The 11,876-nt window shown below is 38.7% G+C and overlaps 1 protein-coding gene across 2 annotated transcripts; it reads right to left on the reverse strand.

Annotated features, from left to right (window-relative positions):
- Positions 1-266: 266 nt before the first annotated feature.
- Positions 267-8,628, reverse strand: LOC116264106 (squamosa promoter-binding-like protein 1). Of its 2 annotated transcripts, none has more exons than XM_031644093.2 (12): positions 7,868-8,628; positions 7,584-7,641; positions 6,730-7,454; positions 5,497-5,678; positions 4,170-4,849; positions 2,765-2,839; positions 2,522-2,629; positions 2,281-2,398; positions 2,036-2,177; positions 1,676-1,835; positions 989-1,591; positions 267-884 (listed from the first exon to the last, which is right to left on the reverse strand). In XM_031644093.2, the coding sequence occupies exons 3-12, from the start codon at positions 7,299-7,301 to the stop codon at positions 378-380; spliced, it is 3,147 nt and encodes a 1,048-aa protein (XP_031499953.1). In that variant the 5' UTR covers positions 7,302-7,454; positions 7,584-7,641; positions 7,868-8,628; the 3' UTR covers positions 267-377. The 2 variants fall into 2 exon arrangements, with proteins under 2 accessions (XP_031499953.1, XP_031499951.1); XM_031644091.2 differs by having other exon boundaries at positions 6,730-7,417; positions 7,498-7,641.
- Positions 8,629-11,876: the final 3,248 nt, after the last annotated feature.

Genomic DNA, 11,876 nt, shown 5'->3' on the forward strand with positions numbered 1-11,876 from the left:
GGCGCAAATACATACATCCAGCCGCAGTTTTCAGGACACGGTATTGCATCAGTTTAGCATAGCACACATGAAAACACCTGCACGCACGCACACAGCCACAATTTTGGGACAGGGCCACTGCATAAGTTATATTCATGAAACTAGTGCGGGTACAACTGTACAAGCCTCAGACATGAACACACCTGCATGCGCACACACCCACACACAAAATACTAAAGGCACCTGCACGAACAGCTTGAATATAAAGAGAGAGATCAGGAACCGACTTCAAAATAGCTTATTATATATGGCTATAAACGGATGTGAATACAACTTTACTAGGCTATGCTTCTAAAAAAAAAGAGGAAAAATCTACAAATCCTATGCATGTAATCGGCTCAGATGCTTCCATAACCAAGAGATTCCCATCTGAAGGGAGGGAGAATAAACGTAACTTCAGGAGGGCTTTTAAAGAGAATACCAACACAAACACATACAGCAGCAATGGCCACCATTGATAGAATAGCAGGTCTATAGTTCAACATCCGGTACTGTCCAGATCTGTAGAAAGATTGGCGGTCGCAAAGCTTGCATTGAAGCTGACCAGTTCTGCTCATGTCAATCTGTAATTCATGAGATTTTTGCTCATTGACCACTGTTTTGCTCATGTCAATTTGTAAACCACGAGGCTTTTGCTCCCACTTATTGACCACAGATTCAGAAGCTCTTTCAAAAGGTTGCAACGCATCATTTGGCATGTGTATTGCTACATGGCCGATAGTAGGTCTCTTCTTTTTCTTCTGTTCAATTAGCTGAACATAATCATCATGGCCTTTCTTCAATGCAAGACCTTCTGGAGTTAACCCATCATCATCCCGGTCACTCTCCCAAGTATGTAACCAACACTGTCAGGAGATAGGAAAGGAAATGATGAATAACGACAAAAACATGAAACAATTTAAAGAATAAGAGTGCACGGTAATTTTGTGTTAGGGAAACCCGTAAGTACCTCTTCAGGGCCACTAGTCAAAATATTTAGCACTCTTTCTGCACCTGCAGTTTCAGCCGCAACATGAAGAGCAGTAACACCAGATGGTCCTTTCTTATCCACTCTAAACAAAGGTGAGGTAAGCAACTGTGATATACTTGCTTGAGGTACTGCATTCTGTTGAGGAACATAGTTTATGAGGAATTCAACCATTGGTCCACAGTTTCTCCTAACTGCTCTATGAAGGAGACTGACTTCATCCAAAAGTTGTTCCATGTAATAATATGCCAATCCAATTTTCGTATCAAATAGAATATTTAGAAGCTTCTTTAGAACTGCACACCAATCACGCTCAACAGAGAATTCCAGAAGCCACTTAATTTCTAGATTGGATAAGCGTGAGTCTTGATGATTTGGAAAGTCTAGATCATATGCTAACCGAAACCGCTCCAACAGCCAGCCAAAAACATGCAAGAACTCTAAAACCTCTCCTCTTTCTTTAAATTTGCTGGAATCAATATCACAGTCATTCATTAAACTCTCTAATGTACAGAGTTCAGAACAAATGTCGTCCTCTGCAACTATGAAAGGTAGGAAGCCAGTACTCAGCTCCTGATCTTCAATCTGAAAAGCAAGCACAATTATGGAATTTGGCTCATATCACTAATTACTACTGTCGTGAAAATTAAACCATCCAACATTACAAACCTCAATAAACCCTCTGCCATATGTCTTCGGAAAAGAGCATGTGAACCTGAAGTATTGGATTTCCTCATGGCAATCAAAGGTATCAACTGAGAGATCCCCTTCATTGCAAGAAGCAGAACTTTCATGGATTAACTGCTTTCCTTGATACGCACAACATAACCTAGAGGATAAAAAGATGTCACAAATTGCATTTTTGGTATAAAAGGGCAAGGTTTTTCTCAGGTATAATAATACGGCAAAATTGAAAATCTTTGAAAAATCTTGGGAAATATAAAAAAAACTAAAAATTGAATGTAAAAAATGTGAAAATGTATACTATTTATCTGATAAATGTGACAAGAAATATTCAATCTCACACACTTTTTGGTGCTGCTGGTAAGATTTGTGGCTTTAACGGTGAAGGTTGCTCCCTCGGAAAAGGAAACAGCAATAGGGGTAACACTTAAGATCATGGGAGTATCTTCATAACTTAAAAGGAATGACCTGTCTAACAACACTCGACCTGCATCACCATAATATCAAGTTTCAATTAGTGCCATTAGAAGAGAGGTCAGTGCTGAAACAACACTTGCTATAGAAATTAGTCACCCAAAATGGTTCCATACCATTATATATGAATGCAAGTTGATGACCAACTTTGGCACATATCCATCCAGTTGTCCAGAAGATGTCATTAGAATCCTCTAGAAGCCGTTTTAATTTGGGAATGAGGTTCCTAGAAAGCTAAAGCAAAAATGAAAACAAAGAATTTATCATGTCCAATATTTTCAACTATGGACAATGAAACACAAGTTACTGCTATTGGGACAAAAGAAACTGTTTGGTGATCTCCATATTTAAAAGTACCTCTTGCCATGTTTTCAGAGGTAAACGAACATAGATGGTGAGCACTATACAACCCGGCCGGATGTAACTTTCGATATCAGTTGGACTCCGGGAGAGCCAGCTAAGGATCTAAGCAAGGGAAAAAAAATAAGAGAAATATCTAGGTAATCAAAATCTGCAAATGGTCTTCCCATGACACAGGAAGAACATGAAAAATGATGTATAAACAAACGAAACAGCATTGTGTTTGTGCCATTTAAGTACCTGACTTCGTAGAACATGAGGAAGATCACTTGGATCTTTACCAAAGAGTTTAAATATAATCCGCTCAGTGCAGCACTGGAATTAAAATGACAGAGACATCAGGGAACTGCTTTTGGATATAGATTGGTGAAGAATAGTAACAATGTCAGGTCAGGCACAATCAATTGAATTTCGGATGGTAGAAGGTAAAAATTAGTCAGTCAACATTGTATAAAAATAATATCCAGTAACAGGCACACATGGGTCATCAACTAAATTATGATTGGCATAATTCTTGAAAAATCAAAAGATTTCATCAACTAAATTATGATCGGCATAATTCTTGAAAAATCAAAAGATTTTAATCTGTGGAATCAATTGCTTGAACCAACGATGGAGATCATTAAAATCAACAGAAAGGATCGAGAATACTTTCGTTACTCTTTTTAAACAAGTATGTACATTTTGACAAGGCACTGCTCGGTTCGGGAATATGGATGTCATATATTTGTAAATGGCATGCTTGTGCAATGGAAAAATTTCTACTATCTACAGATACATGAAAAATCAATAAATAAAGAAACACTCTTCCTTCTTAAGCCATGGAGATAACTGAAATAGAATGTTTGTTTAGCTGTTACATTTCTACTAAGAAAAGGCTTACTAGCCAACTTGCAATTTCAACAGTTATTCATTAGTTAAGGCAAACATGGATGGAGAGGAAAATATGAATAAGGTACACTATCAATATGGTTTGGTTTCTAAGTGACTGCAGCAATGGTGGTTCATCAATACTAAATAACCATATTCCTACCTAGTACCTACATAGTATTTCATTAATGAGATATTGTCCATTCGTCTATATGGGATCATCTAGATAAAAAAAACAAGTTACGTTTTAGGAGAAATTTCCACAATTTGGGAAACTCTGTTGATAAAAGAAAGAATGCACTGCACTTACATACTTTTAAAGAAGACCATCCAGAAATAGAAACAACACTTTGGAAAGGTGAATGATTAAATTTAGTTGTAAAAGAGGCTAAATTGGCAGACATCAAAGACAGCCTTCATCATTAGTTTATGTATTCCTATGCATGCACCAGCCCATGATGCAAGTGCATGGAAAATTACTACAAGTTCTCTTTTGTCACAAATAGGCAATATTTGAGGAAAAGAAGGAGAGTGGAAGCAAGCAGCATTTTCTGCATCTGTGTAAATCCGGTAACTGATAAAATCTAGCAGGTAGATAGTTGTCGTGCATCAACAGCTAGGCTATCTGATCATTAAACAGATGCAACTTCAGCAAAATTGGAAACTTGTCAGCAAGAGACAATCATTCCTTTTCATTGGATACTAACAACCATCACCACAGAAAGCATACTATTACCTACTAGTGCTAGTAGAACCTCCGAAACTGTAACCATACCTGAACTTCCCCACTGGAGCTGGATGCTGACTTGTCAGATGCTGATTCTGAATTTGCACTTATTTGTGGAGGACTTATTTGGCCATTGTTCTGTGCTGAGAACAAAGGACCAGCAGAAGAACCAAACTGGATGGCATCAAATCTTTCTGAACTAGTAGTTGGTGACAACTTATCTGATTCTTCTCTTTCATCCTGGGACTCAATATATATGTCATTCAGGTCAAAGTCATTCAACCTGACATGGGTCCTTCCCCATGTGGTGTTCTTATGCTCCATTTTTGCTGAACCATCTGGCTCTTTTTGTTTATCGAGAATAACTGGAAGACATCCATGATTATCCTTAGCAATTTCATTATGAATTTTTCGCAACGCCTGTGCTGCTTTTATAGCAAAATTTCCTGATTGGCCACCATTAATTATAGCAAGATCCTGAGCATCAATGGTTGAAGGTACTGAATTTGCAGAAGCCAAAACCCTGGATGATCCAGGAGTCGAACTGGGAAGAAATCCAGGAGACCCTTGAGAAGAAACTAAATTGGAGGTTTCAGCACTTTGTGGGGATTGAAGTGACTGAACAAGTGTGCACAACTCTACTTGTGAAGCGCCATTCAGAGGTCCTGTGAGCATCCTTAAAAGCTGAAACAAGATGCCTTCATCATTTTTCTGGTCGGACTTATTTGCTACAATTACAGAATGGCTGCATCAATACCTTGCTTAAAAAAGAGAATTACCAAATCCTAAGGAATTTGAAAAGATTAGCTGCATTAACATTGCTCATTAAAATGCAAAACTATGCCACATGGATGTGGGGTGCGGTGAGGATGTATGTATATATATATTATAAGTATCTATATATATATATATATATATATATACTTATGTGGTTGTTTCTTAGCTTAAGCTGTCCGTTTTTTTTTCACTTTTATTACTTGAAACTTTTTATGAAAATGTGCTGATAAAAATGTCCTCACAAGGAAGCATCTGAGACTGATCTAGTTACAACCTATGACAGAAACTATTTATTATGTCAGGACAGCAGCATAATGGAAGAAGCAGTTGGATGAAAAGGAAGGAATTGTAATGAACCAAGGCCAAAGATCAGCAAACAGAAACATAGTAAAGACTACAATTCAACTTTATTTTATGTCTTCTTGTTTTAGGCAACATAACATAACTGTCTACCAAGTTGACTCCATGATGCTCAACTATTAGTTGCTGTTGACGGTGATGTATTAGCATGCCCATATAGCAAGAATAAAAGTACAAAAAACTAGTCTGTAAAATTAAATATGAGGACAGAGATAACATGTAATTTCCTAAAACTCACTGTGCAAAGCTGAGAGGGTCCTTAGAATGCTAATTAAGATGTATCTGCTGATATTTTCTTCATTCAAGGAGTTGGCACCATTAGCTGACTGAATGTTCATCTTCCTTCTTCGCCTATTATGACCTGCTAGGCGTCTCCTGCAGCTTCTCTTTTCTTCATCGAATTCTTGCAGCATATGAAACCTACATGTGTTTGCAAGGCAATGATTTAGTGTTAAAGTACATAGTAGCAGGAACTGAAGATATCTTTTCAAAAGTAAGACCTCTATTCAAGAATGATAGGCTTTCTAGATTTTATAATATTTTAAATTTTTCATTAAATGGAAAAGAAGTAAAAGAATGAATGACGTATAGTAGCAGATCAACCACCACGTAGCTCTATGATCTATCACTAAGGCAGTACAAAATATTATATATATATAAGGAAAACCATGATGACTAGCCTATCCCAGTTAGAATAAGCATTCCTCTCTGAGGGACAGAAGCATATATATGTTCCAGAAAACCCTTCTTTGTGGTCTGCAGCCGCTAGAAAGATGGACCTAAGAATGAGAAGAACCACAGACGGGAGAAAATCAAAAGCTGATAAAGAAGGAAGCATGAAGCCCGTACGTCAGACATTAGGCTACCAAACAACCAAAAGTCTACTGGCCAACTAGCAACTATAAATATCACATAAACATCTCCATCATCCACTTCCATGTTACATACATTACAGGAGTCGAAAGTATAAAGAGGCATTTTAACATGACAAAACACAGAAATCAGGCCAAGGATTAGACAGCTGACAATGGAAAAAAAAAAAAAAAAAGATTACGACCACAGATAAGTTTGACAACAGAATAGGAAGAGACTGACGAACTCAAAACAGTTGGGGAAACTTATGGAGGTACGGTAAAAGATTCAACTCGTGAGTTAACTGCTCAACGCTCTTGTCTATTTGAGTCGCTCAGATTAACAAATAAAAATGAAGAACCGTAGATTTTTCATCTCCTGGTGACTAAATTGCTGAAAGCCCTAAACTTGCAAACAAAAGGGTCATGCAAAATGTACGTCGATACCAGGAGCCTGGAATTGCATTACTACATCCGAAAGGCAAAGGTACACTAACAGAAGAAGCATAATAATCATGAAATTGCTTAATTGTCAAAAAAAGGAACTGAAAGAAGGAACAGAAAGCTTAATTGTCAAAAAAAGGAACAGAAAAAAGGAACAGAAAGCCTTGGGACACAACCTGCTGCACTGTTGACAGAATCTTTGTATGACACCTCCAAGGCTCACAGATGCAGACTTGGCGTGCATCTCACACACTTTATGGCGTCTATGATAATCCTTTGCCAAACGAAGATCTGCAGTACAACCATCAACTTGGCAAGTAGGGTGATTCGATACTGCCAATGGCGGCTTCGACCTTTTCCAGTCTCTTCCTTCACATTTCCCGTTCTCCAACTCGGGGGACAAATGCGCATTCACTTCTCCGAGTTTCAACGATAGGGAAGCATCCGTTAAGGTGAATTCACCGTCCGTCAAGACTTTCCGGCGCTTCTCTGACGCTGCCGTCCCGTTTCCAACTTCATTCGACGGGCCATTCGTGCCAGACGGATGAACGATTCTGCAATCATCAATTAAAGTAGCAGAGTTTGACGGCTTCGCTATGAAAAGATTCCCGTTCCATTGCCAATCATTCAAATCCCATTCGTGATTACGCTCGGCACTCATTAACTGCTTTCCTTTCAGCATAAATTCTGGAGTCGAAGGCGTCGGAGTTCTTCTTGGCTCGCCTTGAATTTCCATTTCTGGTGCCATAAGAATCTTAGCAGGCGCAGAATCAACCCATGTCGACAAAAACCCAAAGCTCGCCAAATTTCAATGAGAACCTGCCCCTCAATCACGCTTTAACTACCATTCTATAAAATCCTCTCCTGGAACGAAATTGAACCAGTGCACCCTCAAAGAAACCTAAAATAAACATCACCGACAGATGATCTTAAACAAACATTACCAACTTCCATTCCTTGAACGCCTTCGTCAATAGATCCACCAGCCCAGCACCAAAACACAACCAGAAGCCAAAAAAGAGAGACGAACCAATGCAGACTCTTTCCTGATGTCGAAAAGCCGAGAATCCAATTCTGCTGGCAGAAACCTGAAGAAAAGGGGGTGAACGGACCAAAATTCAAGCCCGACAATCAACAAGAGCGAGATAAAAAGAAGAAAAGAAAACAGCACAAGTTGACTTTGTCGGGATGGCTAAGAAATCTCAGCATAATCAATCTAACCAGCAAATAAGCAGAAAATCTGGCGGTAAAAACCAGATCACGGGGGGTGTAGATTCTAAAAGGAAAAGCGGAAAGGGACGTGCAGGGAAGCACCTGTGGGCTGTTGATTTGGGGAGAAAAGAGAACTCAGTGGGCAACCGAACCCCTTATGCAACCACCAATAATGAGCAGATTTCTTCCTTTCTGTTCTTCTTCTGCTGGTTTTCCTTTTCTCTCCTGATGCTTCCCAATCGTTCTATAGTTTGGTGGGGTACAACAGAAAAGAACCGGGGAAGGCGATTAAGTCAGCAGCAGAGGAGGAGTAAGAGGAGGAAGGTTAGTCGAATATGGAGGGAAGAGGAAAAGGAGACTTGCTTTTTTCCGGCCCCACACGTCCACTGGTCTTTTGCCTCCTCCCCATCCTCTCTCTCTCTCTCTCTCTCTCTAAACATGCTGCAATATTACACGCAAAAAATTAATCAACCGCTCTCAGAAAGATCCGTATAAACTACTCAGACAAGCGGAGAATGTACTTCCCTCTGTCTCGCGTCACAGATCTCTCTCTCTCTCTTTCTCTCTCTCTCCATCTCCATTATTAGTCTGATCTTAATCACTAGATCAAATTCTCAGTTGCTGTAGTTCAGTGGGCTTCAAGTATTTGACGATGAACCCCAAAAGAGTTGGGTGGCTTCAACTCACAGGCATCCACATTTTCTGCGCCAGTTAAAGCATGCAGATGTCTCAAGAGCAGAAGCAATAACCTGGAAGTTTCACGCATTCAGACAAGCAACAACAGTCTTTCAAACCAAATATATTTCTCTCTCTCCCTATCCTAGTCAAACTTCATCCTTGGTGAAATCATAAAACGCGGAATCACCGGAAAGAACTCCAAAACTTGTATAGAAATCGAGAGCAACGACCAATAATGCAGCCATTCAAATCGGTAGCTAATTACTAATGGCTCAAACTTGAATCCGAATCCAAAACTAAGCCAAGTCTGATCTTTGGGGAACTTGGTGAAACTTAAAAAACTGTTGAAAATCTGAACCTTCAAGTCCTTCGTTTGTCACTAATTCCACATCGTGCCGGGCATTTGTGCCCACCTGTGTTAATTCTTTGTGACAGAAAATCAACATCAAGCTTGAAAACGTTGCTTGATCCATTGAAAATTCCCACGCCGAATTCAGATGATGAACAAACCGAGTGCGCCGCACCTAACTATATTTTATATTTAAGAAAAATGACCGTCTTGGCACATCTTAATTTCTATTTTAAAACAAACATCTAAAGCAGTGTTTGGCAAGACCAAAGATGGATTCAAACCAAATCTAAGGAAATATATCCAAAAACCTTTCTTTCTCAGTGAAACAATCATGCTTCCAACAAAACGAATCCCGGATATTAGATTTTATTCCCATCAAGGGGTGGGTTGCGATTAAGATCCATGGAAAATTCTCGGTTGCCAAGAATCCAAGACTTATCAAGTATGAATATGAATATGAATCACAATGATCCTTGTGAACAACAATGATCATTGCCTTCTGTAATTTTGTGAAGCAGTAGTGTTCCGTATTCTTTACTCCGTTAATCATGCATAGTACTAGTCCTTGCATTAAATGAATAATTTTCAACGTTTGATCACGGTGAAAAATCTGCAGGAAAGATTGTCGCAACCTTCTTGGTGAAGGAAAATATTTGCTGCTCTCATGTTCTGAGTCTATGGTGCTATTTATTCTTTCTTTTCTTTTTTTTTTTCACATTTGAGATGTTTGACTTGGTCACAGTCACCGCAACCTAAAACCATGTACCATACTCCTTGTATTAAAATGCATGATCTGTTCCTTTTCGGGATATGAGATTTGATCTGCACCAGGAAACATGATTTTTCTTAATCCTATTTTGATAATATGCAACTTAAAAAGTTCACATCGTTCTGAAAGAACAAAGGAAAAACCCAGTTCCAAAACCCTTTTAGTCGTGTTTGGATGACACCTTCGAAAACGTAATTTTGCAAAAACCAAGTTTTGTGGCAAATTGGTTTTTTAACCAGTTTTAGAAACTTTTGTTTTTGCGCTTTTGAGTGCATCTTTGTGGATGTGTTTTCTTACAAAACACGGTTTTGATCGTCACCCAAACACGTCTTAAACGGCGTTTTGGAAGCAAAACAATATTTTGCTTCTACGATGGCATTTAAGGGACTCACCCAAACACATACTTTTGTCTTTTTCCCTGGCCAAAACTTATGTGAAGAGAGAGCAGACAAGAAGAAAACTTCCAAAGTATCTTAGATTTCTTCTGTCTTATATGTGCCTGTGTTCACAATAGATCGAGAAGGATTCATCTTAAGATTGTCAGTTTGATTCTTATATTATATGATAATAATCAATCATTCTAATAAGATCCCAATTTTTTTTTCTACATTATTTTATATTTTTTCCTTTCTTTCTCTCTCTTTTTCTTTTGTTGTCCTTGATGGTCATGATAACATCATTACCATCTATCATCATCATCATCATTAAGACCATTCACATCTCCACCATCATCATCACTGTCGTTTTGTATCTTTGAACTCATCTTCGTTTTCATATCATCGCCAGGGACAAAGCTTTCTGTTTTATGTATGGTAATGGCCCATGATGTGAATCCTTCAAAAATGACATGCCATACATGCCCAAAGCAAGTTGTCAAGCTCACGCATAACCAAAGAGAACAATAACCAATTATGTGTTATTATTAAGTACATATTTCTCATCCATTTTAGTTAGGCGAATTCAAATTTTGAGTTGCCTAATTTATAATATTCTTTTATAATAATAAATTGCTGATTTAATTAGAAATACAAGTGCCCAGTGGAAAGTAGCGTGGCGGGCAGCCTGAGGAGCATGCAAACGATGCATCTTTGATTTGATGTTCATGGGGTGCTATTTTTCTGGACTACAAACAACAATATATGTACATGACTTTCAAGTTGAAGGATGTACCGTAAGTCTATTTAGATTCTCAAGTAGTCATAGACCTTAGTTATAAATCCGAAAAAATCAAATGGACTAAATGAATCAGACAAACCCATATCCGAGATCTTGTTTCGGATCTGCATTGTCTTCCATCAGTTCAAGAGGGTCATGAGCTCCAGTTTGGATCTTTCACTTGCATTGCTTCAACTTTCAACAATCTTTTGCATTCATGAACCTTGCAATCTCTACATATAGAGATGTCTTAATATAGATGCAGATACGGAGGGTCTAATTGTCGATCGACAACAAAATCTAAATGTTCATGGACCCAATGCTTTCATCCTTGACGATAAACATCGCAAATGGGGGCTCTCTAATGAACTGTTGTAATCAACAATGACTTATGATGGCAATTAGCTTAAAATTATCACGAAACTGATTGAAACTATCAATAATTTGGTTTCATTTATTGGGTGAATTTGGGCTAATAGAACAAAAATCTCCAAATTCCTTGGGAAACAATGTCACTATAAACGTTAAGAACAAGAAAAAACGAAAGGGACAGTAATTTTTTGAGCAAAAAAACCTACCTTAAGGGTCTTGGGCAGTGTCTTGGGGCTTAAGTGGGTAATGGGCTGTCTTGTGTAGACGAAGTACACCTCACCCTTAACAGGGTAGAAATGTAGCACTTAGGGGAATCGAAATAAGAATGTGCCGTCTACGCAACTTTTTCTCCACTATGTTATGCTGTTTGGAATAATAAAACATCATTAAGTTCTCTTTTTCGTCGCGGTTGAATTTCGGGTCCAACTTTTTACCTCTTGCCCTTTTTTTTTTAGTGTTCTTGTTTCTTCTTGACCTTTCCTTGTTAGTAACCTTTCAGATCCACTCTTCATTCGTTTTTTTTTCTCTCTTTTGTCCTTCTTCTCGTCTGGCGGTTTCCTGGGGTCGTGTCTGGAGGTTGTGGCTCATTTCAGTTTGATGACGCATTTGAGAAGAGCGCAACATCAGGTTCTTCAGGGGCACCTTCTCTTCGTCGGAATCAGTGACTCGTATTGTGCAGGGGGGATGTTCGTTTTGTCATTCGGCTACGACGTCATCCTTCGTCTACAACTGGGTGATTGTACCGCTCCGTCTCCCCTCTTTCTCTCCACCCCTCTTATTTTGTT

This window comes from Nymphaea colorata, chromosome 11 (genome assembly GCF_008831285.2).
Source record: "Nymphaea colorata isolate Beijing-Zhang1983 chromosome 11, ASM883128v2, whole genome shotgun sequence".
NCBI lineage: Eukaryota > Viridiplantae > Streptophyta > Magnoliopsida > Nymphaeales > Nymphaeaceae > Nymphaea > Nymphaea colorata.

What these genes read in the sequence shown, in the direction of transcription:
- LOC116264106 (XM_031644093.2), bottom strand. Translation starts at nt 7,301, where the DNA reads ATGGCACCAGAAATGGAAATTCAAGGCGAGCCAAGAAGAACTCCGACG. An exon ending in GACCCTCTCAGCTTTGCACA is followed by an intron (nt 4,850 to 5,496) that starts GTGAGTTTTAGG and finishes CTGTAATTGTAG; the next exon opens with CAAATAAGTCCGACCAGAAA. An exon ending in CTTACCAGCAGCACCAAAAA is followed by an intron (nt 1,836 to 2,035) that starts GTGTGTGAGATT and finishes TTTATCCTCTAG; the next exon opens with GTTATGTTGTGCGTATCAAG.